We start from the raw sequence: 18,041 nt of genomic DNA on the forward strand, positions 1-18,041 counted from the left end.
TCATTTAGTTAGTTATCACATTATGAACATATGGATACACACAAGTAGATGTCGAATTTATTCCTGACAAATTTCTACTCCCAACCTATAGGTTTATTTCTTAAGCCTCAAAAAACAAACAAACAAACAAAAACACGTTAAGCTTCATTAAAATCGTGAATTGTACGCCATAAGTTACTGTAAAACAGGCTAACTGACAGCTACAAAAGTGCATGTTAGCTGGTAGAAGCACACTCATATTTGTTCAATAATGTGTTCTAAAGAGAAATATTAAAGAAGTAAATTGAGGAACAGAACAGGCTATATACTGTCGGGTAGACGAATGATTAGCGCATACAACTTTAGCGCATGCAATCAGTACCAGGTTCAATTCACAATAGAACGTAGAATTTTCAGGGTTAAAAAACGAAATGATTTTAATTTGATCTAAAAATGTTTGAAAATTATGTTATGCGTGAAAAATCACCAGTGAAAATCCATCCTTTAATGTCAAATATAGCTACAGGGAGTAAGTGATATACAGTGTATATATATATATATATAACAACATGAGCATTAATTTTTGTAGTTTATCGAGGAAATACAAAATTTTCTGTTTAAGCATACGTATTTTCGCAGTTATGAGTATACAAAATTTTAACTACTGAAAGAATTGAAAAAAAAATAATGTAACGTAATTATTATTATTTTAAGAAGTGAACAGATTTCAGTGTAAAATAAAAGTAAAAATCAAACCTGCAACGGAAGTGCAGAAGGAAGATTTATAATTATCTGAACCAGAGCGCCTATTTTGGGAGCTCCAGAGAGGACCAAAGAACTGCTAGAATTACAGGCGATTACATTTGTCGTTACAGATGCCTGTTGCTGGTGTTGATTATGCTGAGAAATGAATCTTCGCAAGAAAATTCCTCAGACATTTAATACTCCTTTGACGTCCCGGATTCGATCCCAGCCTTCGCCAAGTGAACTTTGTGGTGGACAAACACCGTGTGCGTGGGTTTTCTTGGGGTTCTCCCGTTTCCTCCCACTTTCTTCATTCCACCATTTCATTCATTACTCATCATCACCGTCTCCTTTACCCTAGTCGGCATAAGCGTGGGACGAAAAACTCAAAGATTTCATTTCATTTTTTTAATACTCCTTGCCTAGTGACCGTAGGTGAAACGGGAATAGACCAAACGGGAAGATATTCCTAACAGAATACTAAGGACTAGCATAAGTTCCAAATTCTAGCTGGAATGGTTAAAAAAAAAAAAAAAAAAAAAACTCCACCTCAAAAAAGGCACAACTCTTTAAATGGGTAGATGAAAGCAATTATAATAGTTTCGACATCTGATGGAAAGAGAGAGAGAAGTTACGCATAACACCACCGATTCAAGTAACCATTATTTTTATTTTCCAATTTCTTAAAATTAGTCAGGCAAAATAAATTGATATGAATGTTGCTTTATCACCATGATGTAACCTTGGTTTACAGCATGGGTTCAAAAATATTGGAAAGGTGCCAAGAAAATAAAAAACACATACAATTATTGTTGATGCTGTTACATAATCTGCTGCAGTTGTGAGAGAGATGAGTTTCTAAACAGTGTCAGGGACAGTGGTTTATTTAGCGTACTTAACAGTAGGTACTAATCTGATATACTTCTGATTAATTTGACAGAATCGTAGTTAGTTACTATTTTTGGAAGTAAAAAATTGCAAGGATTTTAATTTTAAGGAAATACGAAAATTTTGTAACAAATTAAATTTCAGAAGTTAACTGAACATATAGCTGAATGTGCTTAGATTTAGCCAAACACTTAACGGGTAAAACACGTGTGTGACATATTTCGACAATCAACAGATAGAAAACTGTGGCTCTAAAATCAGTTTTAATATTCATCTGATACAGAATCATGTACATATCGCTGGAAACACTTTACACAGTACGTAGCAATTCTACTTTTATTTGTTATTTGAAAAATTTTATTTTATGTATAAGTTGACCTAAAATCATATTCTTAATAACATAAAGGTGCAGTGGTCACAACACAAATTGAGTTATGCAAATTCTAGATGGAATGGAGGAAAACTTAATTGGAATACTTGAACCAGTTATATCCTGACTAGGGAACGAGAACAGGTGACCGGCTTTGTAATAAACTGTGAACACCAGTGTTATCAACCGGTTAACTTGTAATTAATCTGTCACAGTTCATATTGTCTTGTTTCTAATGAACTACTTAATACATATGTTCAAGTTAAGTAGGGATGCGCTTGAGTCGAGACACTCTTTGTAAAATTCGAGACGAGTCGAGACAAACGTATTTCTCGACTCGAATTTTCGAGTCGAGACTCGAGTCGAGTCGAGACAGCTGGTAAAAATCTCGACTCGACTCGAATGTCTCGAAAATCTTTCTATAATTTTTAACATTATTTTGAAGAAAGTACTCGCTCAGAAACACTCGGCACGAGAATTTCAGAAACTGCAGAACTTGTCAGGTGTTCGAGGAGTGCTGTGGTGATTGTCTTCAACAAGTGGCGAAACCAAGAGGAAAAGACGTCTAAATGTCGAGGGATTGGGCGCCCCCTACTTCATTAAAGATGTGGAGAATAAGAACGAGGACAGAAAAAGAGAAAGAGAACGAAAACAGAAAAAGAACGAAAATTTAGATGGCTCACTGACCGTTGGGAAGTATCCCTTAGTTGAAGCGGTGGTTGGAGTAATAAAACCAGTTAGTATTTCCGCTGTTGTATTGTTGATTTCACAGAAATGTTCAAAAATGAGCAAAACGTCACTCTGCACAAGATGTTTACTTACCCATAGTTTTATTATTGTCAACTGAACCCTGAGTGTCTGGGATGTTTCTGTCCCTTCTCACTTTACAACTTGAGAGGGGAGGGGGTATTATCATCAGGATACCACTAGTAGTACACCGCTAAAAGAAATGCTTTAGTGCTGCGTCGGAAGCGGCATGTTTTGTATATATTTCTTAAAATGTTATCCATTCATAAAGTATAAATTCCCCCTCCCTCCCCTCATTCTGTTTCCAATACAGAGAACCGACTCTTTAAATGAAGAACGAACCCTGAACCTTCCCGAAAATGCTAAAATGATTGATGCGTACAAATAACAAATCTGTGGATGAATCAGAAAATGCAGATACATGAGTAGATGACGAAGATAACAGTGCTTGATGTAGTGCAGTCCACCACATGTAAATAGATTTGAAGTGTTCATATTTGTGTATGTGTACGTGTGTATGTGCTTGTTTCTGAGTATTTATATGCGCATGTGTCTTGTAATTGTTATATTAATATCCACTGGATTAAGTGAAAGTATAAAATGGATTTGATGACTGCCACATTGGTAAGTCATTATTTTTTAATATTTAGTAATATTAAATTAGATTATACTTTAGCGTCGTTTTTAGGAGCAAAGCTCTACAAAACATGAACGTACAGTTTAATGTCGGATTTGAAACACATGAGCTCCTACCATGAATCAAACCTCGTTCGAGAAAGGCGCATCGCTAACAACATAGCAACGGGGAGCTAAACATTTAGTAATATGTATATTAAGTTGTAAAATTATATTCGTTTAATTTTCACTAATATAATCTTTACAATGTAAAACATTCGCTAGACACGTTATCTTGTTTAAAAACAAAAAGCCCATCTCTTATATTTCCGTCTCGGGGTTGGACTGCGGGATGATTGAAATCCGAAAGAGATGTTTTTATTATATTTTGTACAGTAGATCTGCTCCTTCATAATCTTCGTGTTTGATAAGAATGAACCTCCCTGGCTCACGAAAATGTATACGTAATATAACAAACCATGCACATTAAATGCCAGACTAATATAGCAAACATTGAAGATGCCCCCCTAGAAAATTTTCTTCGGCCGTCCATGTCTGGAGGTACACAATTTCGCAACTCAGTGGATACGATGTGGATGTATTCAAAGTCCACTGATTTACCCATCAAATTTAAATTTTATAAAAATATTATCAGTGAATACTAACCTGAGGAGAACTATTTTTTTTAATTCGATCGCAAAAGGAGTTTTTTTTTTTTTTTGTTCACCAGGTCTCGGTAATCGTCCGGTACGAAAATTGAAGTTTGTACAAGTGTTTCCCCAGCAATTTTTTTGAGAAAGGGGTCCTCCAGGAGCGTTATTTATGGGGCAATTCCTGCGTTTGTTATATACATATATAGATATAAATATAGATATACTGTATACATATAAAGATAAGTAGGAGCGGGTCTTTAAAATTAGTTCGGAAAGATAATATGAAAATCTGGTATAATTTGCAAGAATCTATCTAGTCTAATATAAATAAAATAAATAGATTGTTTGTGTGTTTGTCTGTCTGTATGCGGCCTGGGGACCAGACGAGTGGACCGAGAGTTATCAAATTTTGGTCAGGGGTACCTTGGCCTAGGCCCGAGATCAAGACGAAAAGTTGTTTTCAAATTTCGAACCAGGGGAGTCTCAGGGGGAGGCGTTTACCGGAACCGGCTTGGGAACCAGACAAATTGACCGAGAGTTACCAAATTTTAGTCACGAATACCTTGGTCCAGGCTCCAGACCAGAGTTAAACGATTTTGTCAAAATTCGAACCAGGGGGGGTCTCAGGGGTTGTTTACCGGGACATGTCAAAGTAGTAGAAAATAACAGATATTAGTGTTGAATTCATAGTTTTCGCGGTCGCTGAAATCAATGGTGAAACTCCGATCGCATTAACTTCCAAATTCATGCTGTGCGGCACCGGGTCGGGGGTCACCGGGAAGGAGGAGTTGAGATATCGAGACATATAAAAGTAATCCACAATGATCGATATTAGTGTCAAATCCATAGTTTTCGCGGTCTCTGAGATCAATAGTGACACTTCCATTAGCGATGATTTGCAAATTCAGCTACAATCGCATGTGGGCCGAGAGTCAGCGAAGGGGGGGGGGATACCGAGACAAGTAAAAGTAATCCAAAATGACCGATATTAGTGTCAAATCCATAGTTTTTGTGCTCGCTAAGAACAATGGTGACACTTCCATTAGCAATGATTTGCAAATTCAGCTACCATTGTATGCGGACCGAGAATCAGCGGGGGGGGGGGGATATGCCGAGACATGTAAAAGTAATCCAAAATGATAGATTTAGTCTCAGATCCATAGTTTTCGCGGTCGCGGAAATGAGGGTAATACTTCCACAGGCCTTGACTTCCATGCGAAGAATGGGTATATTTAGCTAATATATATATGCCTTCCCACTGTATATGTTGTAGCCATGTTGTATGCCTTCCCACTGTATATGTATACAGTCGACTTCCCACTGTATATGTTGTAGACATGTTACAGCAAGTAAGATTACTAGCATCAGGCCAACAAATAGTTTTTAAACTATATTTTCCTGATTTTGCCAATATTTCCGAACAAATGTTTTTTTCTAATGGTTTCAAAATTTCCGAAATTTTACATAGAACAATGAAGATATCTCTATGAAATATGTTTGATTTAACATATTAACTAAAATGATTCTGTGATTAACAAAAATGATGATTCTGATAATACCCAAATTTTCCGTTTTTTCTCCAGCTCGGGAAAACCGTAAAAAAACTGGTTTTTTACCCAAACTTTCTGTTTTTTTTTCACAGACCTTCACAACACTAGTCTGAACACACAGTGCACCGAACACTCCTAACGATGGCGAATATTAACACCACGACATCGGCAACTACAACTGAAATGAACACGTTACCATCGCCACTAGACCTTGGCACACTGGCAAAGCGTTGCATTATCTGATGAATCCCGATATCATCTTCATCATGACGATGTGAGGGTGCGAATCCGTCGTGTTCCAAGGGAACAGCTCCTTGACATCTGAACTGAGGGGCGGAGACAAACTGGCTGCGGCTTAATTATTATCTGGGGAACATTCAGGTGAGCATCCATGTGTCTATTGGAGCTCGAGCAAGGCACCATGACGGCCGAGGCGTCGCACGCTGCTTGCAGACTACGTACATCCCTTCATGACAGCCATGTTTCTCATCGGTACTGGCATTTTTCGACAAGATAATGCACCATGTCACAAGGCCAGGAGTATGATGGAGTGGTTCGAGGAACACAGGAGCGAGTTCCAAGTGATGTGCTGGCCCCCAAACTCTCCGGATCTGAACCCAATCGATCACATCTGGGATGTGATTGAACGTGACCTGAGAGCGCATCACCCCCTCCCCGGAATTTACGGGAATTAGATGACCTGTGTGTGCATATGTGGTGCCAACTCTCTCCAGCGATCCACCGAGGAACATTGCGACCATGCCAAGACGCGTTGCCGTTGTTATTCGTGCCAAAAGGTGGACATACTAACAATTAGGTAGGTAGTCATAATGGTCTGGGTGATGTGTGTGTATATTTTAACTCGTATATTTTGTCTCGACTCGAATTCGAGTCGAGTCGAGACAGAGACTGTCGAGTCGAGACACGAGTCGAGACAGCAACATATTTTCGAGTCGAGACATGAGTCGAGACAACATTTTCTCGAGTCCAGTCGAGACAGGCTTAAATCTCGACTCGACTCGACTCGTGCGCATCCCTAAAGTTAAGACAAGTTCAATTTCAAAAGTTTCGGAAGATATTTCCTGAACATTTTAAGCCACTCTTAAATAAGTATACAGATCTTCAATATTCATTTCTTAATAATAATGTGAATAAATTGATCTCAGTATAGTATAAATAATTAGATTCTCTCTATGGCAAAGAAAGTTGAATTAAAACTAATGAATTTAACTCGTCTTAAAGTTGCTGACAGCTTGATGACAGCAGATAAAACAACTGGTTGGAAATCACATGTTCACGTTGTCAAAAACAAATAAAAACAGAAACCTAAAACGTTTCGAAGTTTCGATGAGGTTCGTACCCAGTAGGTGCGTCCTTGTTCACTAGTTTTTCTCTATATTAAGCATTCCGGTAATAGAGCAACAGCACGTAGAATTCATTTCTGCATTTTTCCCTTATAAACATTAAGAGACTTTGGTATTAAGATACTTAGTATTGTTTTATCACAAGTTATTCATTAGTTCAAAATCCCGAATTTCTAACAAAAAGATCATGTGACATTCTTGGTGCCACCTCGCGACAACCTTCGGGATCGCGACAGCGTTGATTGGAAAGCTCTGCTATATACTATCAACTTAAATTAAACTACTAGTAATCGACATAATCATTCCTGCCTTTTACAGGTTGCTCCAATTTGATAATGAAATCAAATAAAAAGTAACCAATATTTATATAATCTGTTTAATGCACGGTGCAAGCTTACTGAATGATCAATTATGCTATGTTATTCTTGCATTGATAATTTCCATGCATATATCGCTATCCACAATAAATCTTCATTACTACATTTAATAACAAATATATAATTTATGACATATTTTATTATACACAAACAAATCAGGCTACTTGTAACGTCGAAAGTGAAACTTTGCTAAACCATTGTATACACTGCAGCAGTAAGACTCCCCGCTCTCCTGTCCCAATCGCTCGCCCAATAACTGCGGTAAACACAACACTGGCGTTCCCCGCCAAAATCGGCACTGCTATCCTGGTCAGGTAATACAACTAGAATTTTGTGTTAACAAGTATATATTTATACAAAACCAACAAGTTGTAACTCAGGCTGCATCCAGTGGAAATATTCTTGGTAACAACCACTGAGTTTGTTTAAGAGAATGTATTGCAATTAATTTTTCTAACTTAACGCCCCACAAATATATCCTTTAGACTAAAGAAGAACAATGGTTAATGAAAGTGTATGATTATGAAAATAAATTTTTTGAGCTCTCCCACTGTAGAAGAACATGAGACCAGGTGCCTGAAAGGCACATACGCTTTCTACTAGATTAGCGAGCAGGGCTAGAAAAGCATGTATTGCTTTTCGGGTTTGTATATACAGTCAAGAATAGGTAGAGGGACGTCTCATGAACATTAGAGAAAAATGCCCATCGTTGGTTGATTTTGATTTTATCGCCCCTTTCAGCACAGATGCTACATGAGACACGGACCTACAGCTTAATGTAGAATCCAAATCACACTTGCTCCTACTGGGAATTGAAGCCGGGTCTGTTGCATTCCGAACCCGTCTGCCGAGTTTGTATTGATCCTTAAACTGTAGGTTTATATCTCGTATAGCCTCGTTCAGAAAAGAAGGTATGCTGAACTTCAACAAATAAACGGTTTAGCACATAAACAGCCAATTTTCACTTATTATCATGTAGAAGTAATGCTCATATAGTATGTTCTCTTCTTGCAAAATCTTGTTTATATCCATTCAATACGTATATAGGAGAACAAAAGTACTAGTAATCGTGCTATGTATTGTAGAAGAGATGGATTTTTTTTCTTAATTGAAGAGTTCTTCGTTTTATGCTTTCAATATGATATCTTAAACATATACGGAGTGAGTTATTTAAAAAAGAAAAAAACTTGAGATATCAAAATATCTAAAGAAATAACCGTCGGACGAAAAAGAATGTTCGAAATTTCGTCATCATCATCATCATAGGTATTCTGCCATTATTGGTAAGTCACTTTCTGCCAACTGAGAACCTTGCATGCTGCCAATTGAGAAGCTTGCATGAGCATGGCCTTCCGCTAACTTTTTCGTCTTCACGTACGATTTCTCTGTTTTGATATCATCCATTAATTGTAGCCTCCTTCGCTTTCTCCCTCCCTTTCCTGTTATCATACCCTCTAGGACGTTCCTCATGATACATTTCCTTCTTACAAGGAAAGCTCTCCAACTCCTCGACGAGTATCGCATTGAAACTTGCACAAGTGGATGGACATGTTGAAAGATGGAAATATGCTTACTCTTACGATTCGCAATGTCGTTGAACCGGAAGTAGAATGATCATCCTCCCTTAGCCCCTGATAGTTATGTACTCTGTTCATACATGCCAGAAGGTGATCCACTGGAACCTGTTTTCTCACGAAGACAAATATTACAAACTCAAGATGATAACAGTCGGTGGTGATTGGGATCTCTAGTACGTCATTGATGCGAATCGATGTCAAATGGAACACGATACACGATCGTAAGTTCCAAACGAGTACGTTTACCCGATGGAGAAAAGGGACACGCTGAAACCACAACGCAAAAATGGTTTTCGATTATTATTATTAGTAGTAGTAGTAGTAGTAGTAGTACTAGTAGTAGTAATAGTAGTAGTATAGTATAGTAGTATGATGTTATATCCACTATATACAAGAAATGGATTATATTATTATAGAAATAGATGTATATAATGAGATCTCTGCAATAGGTATATTAAAAATCCGACACAAGCTTATTACAAGCCAGAAAATATAAGGGGGTTGCTGGCAACAGGATATGATAATATGGGAGTCGTGATTAGAATTACGTTCAGAACCACTGGATAGGATTATTATTATTATTATTATTATTATTATTATTATTATTATTATTATTATTATTATTATTATTATTATTTCTTTGTCTTCTTCGTCTTATTGCCGACCTCATGTTCATGTTGGTTGAGGTCAAGCCAGTGACTCAATGGTCCCGACTTCGAATCCCGGCTGGGGTATGGTTGTTTGTGGATTTTAAAACCTTTATAGCAGTGTTAGAGGACTCTGAAGAGGGTCCGAAGTCCTTCGTTACTAAACGGGCCCAACAATACATTTGTTGTCTTCTCATTATTACTATTTTTGCTCATCATAATGCTCATATTAATAATACTAAACATATTGCCACCACCACCACCACCACTACTACTACTATTACTACTACTACCACTACTACTACTACTACTTCTACTACTACCATTACTACTACTACTACTTCTACTATTACTACTACTACTACTACTACTACTACTACTACTACTACTACTACTACTACTACTACTAATAATAATAATAATAATAATAATAATAATAATAATAATAATAGAAAGCTGTTTTTGCGTTGTGGTTTCAGCGTGTCCCTTTTCTCTACCGGGTAAACGTCTTCGTTGGGAACTTATGATCGTGTATCGTGTTCCATTTGAGATCGATTTGCATCAATGACGTACTAGAGATCCCAATCACCACCGACTGTTATCATCTTGAGTTTGCAAAATTTGTCTTCGTGAGAAAACAGGTTCCAGTGTATAACATTCTGGCATGTATGACCAGAGTACATAACTACCAGGGGCTATGGGGAAACAATCATTCGACGACGTTGCAAATCGTAAGAGTAAGCATATTTCCATCTTTCAATATGTCCTTCCACTTGTGCAAGTTTCAATGCGATACTCGTCGAGGAGTTGGATAGCTTTCCTTGTTAATTAGTGTCCCAACCAGTTGCTCTTCCTCTTCTTAGTAATACCTAAAATTGTTCTTTTCTTCCCTATCACTTCTAACACCCCCTTCATTCGTTTTATGTTCGACCCACTAATTCTGACAGAAAAGAGAACATACGTTCGAAATAAAATAGTTAATATTTTGCAGACAGAATTTCACCTATGATAAAATTCTTCCCTCGCCTCCTGAACTGAAGTGGGGACCCCATATTTTATTAGAGATTCGAATTCTACGTGAAAAAAAAAAACAACTAAATTTTAATTCCAAACTTTTTTCTTGATTCGTGGTAGACGGCGCTATGATCGGTGAAAACTAGTTTCGTTAAGGTTTCTTTAATTGGGAACCACTACGTTTCTCTTCAGAATAAATATGATAAAAACAGTACCAATCTTTCGTCTTAAACTTTTTTTTTAAGTCATCTATGAAGGGAACGGACGGACTCCCTCAAGAATGAAGGACGAATTTGAGTTGATTTCCCTGACTTTTGCGTTTTTTGTAAAAAAAAAAAATAATAATAATAATAAATAAATAAAATTATATATAAATGCAACTAAACACAAAATATCTTTTATTCTCTTTCTCCGTCTTCTTAACACATGAAGAGCTGAGACAAAAATAACACCATACCAACTTTAGTATTATGTTCAAGACATTTTTATGTTTGAAAGTTCTCCGACTATTTCTATGTAGTGAGAAAACGGAGAAAATACGAAATATATTCGTATTATTGGTCTCTGAGAAATAGAACAGAGACGAGACGAGACAAGCCATAATTTTCGCATAGAGATGCGAGACGAAAAATAGCTCCTTCAATACAAACACATATCAGGGCTGTAGAAAAAGTTTCTGCAAACTACTACTAGGCGTATAACTAGTGCTCCGCTATTATAACATTCTGAAGAATAGCTACATATTTCTATGTTTAAAATATTAATAAAACAATACTGACCAAAGTACCAATTATATATTTATAATACTTGTATGACAGTTTCGGCAACGTAATATCGACTTCATCAGAGTTGTTATCTCAGTATGTTATCAAGTTTTATGATGAGATATCGTGTCTGATGAAGGCAATGTTACGTAGGCGAAAATATTACATAAATATTATTAATATATATTTGAAGTTTTAGTCAGTTTTGTTTTATTAATATTGTCGAATAGTACAAACTAACTCTATGGCCTATGGAACTCGGAGGTTCAATGCCGCGTTCACAAAAGCTTCGTCAGAATCCATTCATAGTTTGACATTGAGATACAACAATATCCTCGCATGAGAACTAGAAGAACGTAATTCTAAAAATGTGGTTTTCGTTTCCATCATGTTCGGACATAATTTTGAAAACTCCACTTGGTGTAAATGGAACGTAATGCCATCTGTTCTCTCTGTCGATCATCTGTTGTAATGTAGCTCAATTACCATCTTATTAAAACACATCTTTCTAAGAAAATATATTTGTCCTCTCGCCTATAAATCTACGAAAATGGAGTTACGTTCATCTGGTTCTCATGTGACGATATGTAGTAATAGATCCTCTCCATTTGAACTTTTTCACACAAGCCATAATATACGTACTTTACTATACATAGTAGCGAACAAAATGGTTTTACTAGTATTCTTATGGTGTTATCTTGTTCTTTATCTTGTTTTTCTTCTTAACATCTAGATATTCTCCTACCAGAAGTATTATATGTCTCTTAAATGTAACTACAATATACATAAATTCATTCAATAATGTCTAGAATCTTTAGTATGTGCCAAACTAACTTCAAAGTTTCTTTAGCACGAGTTCTAATTTGTGTAGGTTTATGATTTGGTAGGCAATTAATGGACAGCAGTTCAATGGACTTGAAGCTGGATTATGATTCTTAAGACGCGGGAGACAAAGATTCATGCATCATTCTTCATTTCCATCTATGTTCAGATTTAAATTACGATTCTATAAAACAATTATTAATGACATTTCTTAGTAATATCATTTCTGGAACTAGATCTGCACCTGAAGATATAAATGCTTAATTGAAGTTACAAAAAGAATAAGTTATGATTAATTCGGCAAGATAAAAGTTTCAAGATTACAAGATGGCTTGAAAGGTGGAAGCTTTTTTAAAAAATATATTTTTAGAAACTTTTTGGCAATTTAGTCAATTTTTATCATAAATAATCTCGTCAACAACTAATATATTAAAAGAATTACGAAAAATACCAATATAAATAAAAACAAAGGTAGCCTGCTACCAAGAAAGAAACTTCTGAAATACTAAGGAACAAGTTGAAAGTATGAAAACACAAGGACTATAAAAATCTTTTCATTGTAACAATATAACCAAAACAAATAATTGATTGTTCTTACACCAATATTAATACTTTAAATGCAGTCAGTCAGGGTTACTAATATATGTGTTTTACAACTCATCTTGTAAATAGTAATTGGGCATCTGTAACCTGAGACATTCGATAACTTATGAGCAGTGATATCCACTCAAATAACAATATAATTTAATAAATTAATACAATAGAAGTTGATGACGTGGAATTAGTTTCAATCAACTTTGAATTCATCTACGAAAAATATGACATTACTGTAAGAATTATAAAAGTACACGAAAACATAATATAAATGGAACTCAATTGATGCATTACGATCTTAATAATATAAAGGAAGATTCATAATAAATGCATGATAAATGGTAATGAGATTATGATAATCAGTAAGGTAAGTGATGGAAAGATTTAGTAATAATTTTATACGGTAACCGTAACAAATGGAATTAATGTTGCAACAGCAACCATGTACTATTTATTATTAGTCATTACTAACGTTTACAACTTGATTGAGAGTGTTATTTTCTTTCTAATAACGCTATCTTTCCTCAAAGTTATACTGCAGAAAAGTCGAATAATTACATTATTTTATCATAGGTATAGAGTATGACTTAATTAATACATTGATAGATTTGTATAATATTTGATAGTTGATCTTATGTATAACATGGCTACACTCAGATAATGAGAACTATATTCTACCTAACTCTTTTATTTGCAGGTTTAAAAAATAAAACAACATAAACGTCACAACTTAAATCTCGATTTCCGCACAAGTTAAGTTCCTTAACGATAATGATTGACCTTCTAATAGGCCTTGTGACATTGACCATTGGGCTATACATTTATCTCACATGGAAGTTTGACTATTGGACTAAACGAAATGTTCCTTTCAATACACCACAAATTTTGACTGGTAATTTACAAGATGTGATTCTACAGAGAAAACCTATCGGCGTCTTTCAAATGGAGCTGTACAATAAATTTAAGGGACATCCATTTGTTGGATTTTTCCTTCTTAGGCAACCAGCTCTTTTAGTTAGAGATCTTGAGCTGATTAAAGCAATTTTGGTTAAAGATTTTGATCATTTCGTTGATAGGAATTTTCAACCTAATGAAAACATAGATCCATTAACAGCCAAAACTCTGTTCGGCTCAAATGGTATGAAATGGAAATACTTCAGAACCAAACTCACTCCAACTTTTACATCTGGAAAAATGAAAATGATGTTCCCATTAGTATCTGAGTGTTCAGAAGAATTAGAAGAATTGATACTCAGTCACGCTAAAAAGGGTGAGAGTGTGGAAATAAAAGAAATTGCTGCTAGATACACAACGGATGTGATTGCTACATGTGCGTTTGGAATTCAGTGTCACAGTTTAAAAAATCCAAATGCAGAATTTCGTGAAAATGGCAGGAAAATATTTGAACCAACTTTTCGAAATATTTTTGCCCAAGGAGGCTTGTTCTTTTTCCCATATTTAATTAACTTGTTACGTATAAAATTTTTACCACCTGGCACTGAGACATTTCTTCGTTCAGTTTTTACTGATACAATGGAATTCCGAGAAAAGAACAAGGTCTATAGGCCAGATTTTTTACAACTTCTTCTGGAGTTAAAGAGAAAGGGAGTAGTTGAAGATCATGGTGACAGTCCAGTTGAATCTCAGAACATTCAGTCAAATACGAAATCTGGCGTTGGTGATGGTGAGTACTAGAAATTTAAATAGATTTTTTTAATTATGGGATTTATTTTATAGTTATTATTAAGTAGATCTTAGTCAATAATATGCCATATTATAGTCTCTGTACTCAGATTTGCAGTTGATGTAGTTGAAGTTATATTCTCTTGAGCTTAACAGGCTTACAAAATTAGAGCATAGAAAAAGTTTCCGTCAACAAGTTTCGATAAAGCAAATACTTAAAATAAATATTTTCAGATGTTTATAATTGAAAATATACAGGGTGACCCATTTTAATCTTTCGACGGAAATATCTCGAAAACGGCTGAGCATAAGTGAACTGAACAAAAACTCAAATAGGAAATATAATGGGACAAATCGAATGGTGGTGTTACGGTGCCCTCCAGAGGCCCGGGGGCCCGGGGCCCAACTTTAAAATTTTAAATGGAAACATGGGGTGTGTGACACATCGTTCGATTGATCTTTAGAAACGAAAAAGCGATGTGGCAAAAGATTTTTCATATCGGTCACCGTATTCAAAATGGCCACCAAGATATGTTACCTGTATCATATAAACTTCCAGTAGCACTAATATCAAAACGGTTGAACATAAATGAAGCAAACAAAAACTCAAATAGGAAAGCCATGGGGCAAATCGAATTATTTTGTAGCGGTGTCCCCCAGAGCAGCCTTTCATGTGGGCCCAGGCCCAATTTAGAAATTTTAAACGAAAATATGGGTCAAGTGATACCTCGTTCGATAGATCTTCATACACTAAACAGCGTTGTGGCAACAGTTTGTTCATATGGATCACCGTTTTTAAAATGGCCGCCAAGACATGGTGCCTGTATCAGATAAAACGTCCACTACCACTAATATGGAAACGGTTGAAGAAAATAACGGATTAACGGAATAAAACTCCGGATATAGGAAATCAGAGAGGGTATTTATCATTCCAAGGCATTTATCATTTCTCATTCCAATGTTGCAACAGAGGAGAAGATGATTAGTGTAAAAGTGCCATAATGCAAAGGAGGAGATCTAATTCCTAGAAAATCATCGTTCTAACGTTCTGCGTTAATTGGTGAAGCGGGACGGGAAGGAGCAGTGACATTTCAAATGAGAACCTTATTTTTTGCAAATTGTACCTACTCAACAAAATTATCTGAAATGTGTTTTCATGAGAGATAGATGTCTGTAATGGAAAAAAGTAGGTAAAATTTTTGTTAAATGGTACCTTCCATTTTGATTGAAGGCAATGATTTGTGCAAAAATGAATCAACTGAAATGCGAAACCAATTTGTCGAACAATGCAATTTTAGAACAATGTGTACAAACGTTAGTTTTGCTCAAAAGTCGTCTGCACAATTTTGTCCAATGGTTTTCCTATTTGAGTTTTAGTTTGCTTCATTTATGTTCAACCGTTTTCATATTAGTGCTACTGAACGTTTATCTGATACAGGTAACATATCTTGGCGGCCATTTTGAATACGGTGACCGATATGAAAAATCTTTTGCCACATTGCATTTTAGTTTTTAAAGATCTATCGAACGAGGTGTCACACGCCCAATGTTTCCATTTAAAATTTTAAAGTTGGGCCCCGGGCCCCCTTGAAGAGCGTCCCTGTAGGGCAGCGCGACATCACCATTCGATTTGCCCCATGGTATTTCCTATTTGAGTTTTGGTTCAGTTCATTTATATCCAACCGTTTTCGAGATATGTCCGTGGAAAGATTAAAATTGGCCAGCCTGTATACTATACACTGACCACTGACCATAAATAAAAATAGATCAAAGCATCATAAATTAATTATAAACATCTGAAAATATTTAAGTATCTAAACTTGTTGACGGAAACTTTCTCTATGCTCTAATTTTGTATATATATATATATATATATATATATATATATATATATATATATATATATATATATATATATATATATATATATATATATACCAGATACTTAGTATTAAGTCAAACTATTTAATTTTTCGTAAATTGTAGACATATTTAAAAATATGCTTAACTTTTTCTGCCTTTTTTGGAGTAAACAAGTATGTTTCTTGCTATTCTTACAGAAATTACGATGATGTTAATTGATGAAATTTCAAAAGCATTTTAAAACCTATTATTAACATTTAGAAGTTCGGAGTACTAGAGTTAATAAGAAACTATATAAGACAACTCAAAATTTAACATACATATTCCTCATGGTGTGCAAGGAAATGGAAATAAGGCGAAGTACAGTATGGTGCCAAGCTACCACTAACTAACTAACTAAGCGCCATAACATTGAATCAAAGAAACCTTGGGTATATTTCTGAGATATCACTTGTCAACGTTCATCCTTCTGTAGGAATCGTGTATGGCGAACGGGATAACCAGGAAAGCAGCGATATTTGTCAACTGCGAAGAAGGCTTACATATTCTTGACAAAATTAGGTGGGGCATTTGTCGGTTGAGTATAGCACATAAAATGTGCTCAAGGCTCAATATATGACTTCTGCATTTACAGTTTTCTAAGGTAACGGCCGCTGCTGAGGGTACCCGTAATTACTAAACGGCGTGACAAACATCTTGGCATTTGAAGGCGGCGCTCCAAGTTCCCTTTAAATGCTGCTAGCAAATGAGAGGCCAGCGGTATTGCTACGTTTATTTTGTACACATCCACGTCTATCCCCTTCAGGAGCGTCATTTCAGATTTTGCTTGGGGGGGCAAGACCCCTTGATATAAGTAAAATTTCGCGTTTTTCACTGATTTACTATTATTCTATTGATAAAATCTATATACATCTCAAACTCAGGGGGGGCAAATGCCCCTCCCTGCCCCCCCAAGTGACGCCCCTGATCCCCTTGTCACCTGATCGCGCTGTAGTTTGTCTGCTTAGCCATAGCCACATCCCTTTACCATTTGGCAATGTCGCGCCAGAGCTTGCAATTTATTCGTTTAGCTAAAATATCAGGATGTTTGTCACAGGCTTTAGTACTCAACATTGCATATGATGCCCATCGTCACCACATAACATGATTTATATTGTTCGTCCAATATGACGCTGAAGAATATAGAGGCAACTATGTTGACAAGATGTCTCTCACATTACGTGGTCCACTATCGGATTTGTGACTCGTCCAGTTGGATTCAGTCTACTGCGCCGTTAATTGCATCATTGTTATCATTGTAGTAGCTATCTAGCCTTTAACTTCTTATAGTTACACAAAAGTATTTATTAAGAACCTTAAAGTTCTTAATTTCAGATTATGCAAAGTTTTATGTAAAGCAAAATACAAATCCACATATTAAAGAAAACACATAACTTAGTTATCAAATTTGATAATTGTTTCTATCTCATTCCTATTTCTTTTACACATAATTTGCAGAAAATAAAATTCTGGACATGGATGATCTTTTGGGTCAAGCTTTGCAATTCTTCTTGGCTGGTTTCGAAACTTCATCCACAACTATGTGTTTTGCACTCTATGAATTAGCCAAAAATCCCGATATTCAGGAACGTTTACAAGAAGAGATACATTCTGTTTTGGAGAAAAATGGAAAAAAGTTAACCTACGAAGCTGTTCAGGAAATGAAGTATTTGGATTTAGTTATTGCAGGTATGTAAATTTACATATGCAACTGTATTTTTGAAAAGTTTAATCTACCAGTTTTTACGTTA

General features: G+C 35.7%; 1 protein-coding gene across 5 annotated transcripts in view; it reads left to right on the forward strand.

Annotated features, from left to right (window-relative positions):
- LOC145668594 (cytochrome P450 6k1-like) overlaps window positions 1-18,041 on the forward strand; it is a 172,579-nt gene that overhangs the window by 145,275 nt on the left and 9,263 nt on the right. For 3 of the 5 annotated variants that reach the window (XM_081736616.1, XM_081736612.1, XM_081736615.1), the window contains exons 2-3: window positions 13,403-14,389; window positions 17,749-17,979. In XM_081736616.1, the coding sequence (XP_081592742.1) occupies window positions 13,477-14,389; window positions 17,749-17,979 (1,144 nt within the window). In that variant the 5' untranslated portion in view covers window positions 13,403-13,476. Of the gene's footprint in view, window positions 1-1,546; window positions 1,625-1,755; window positions 1,929-13,402; window positions 14,390-17,748; window positions 17,980-18,041 lie in introns of those variants that run through there. The other 2 variants (XM_081736613.1, XM_081736614.1) reach the window with 2 other exon arrangements.

Source organism: Thermobia domestica, chromosome 13, assembly GCF_964235325.1.
Source record: "Thermobia domestica chromosome 13, izTheDome1.hap1.1, whole genome shotgun sequence".
NCBI classification, from domain to species: Eukaryota; Metazoa; Arthropoda; class Insecta; order Zygentoma; family Lepismatidae; genus Thermobia; species Thermobia domestica.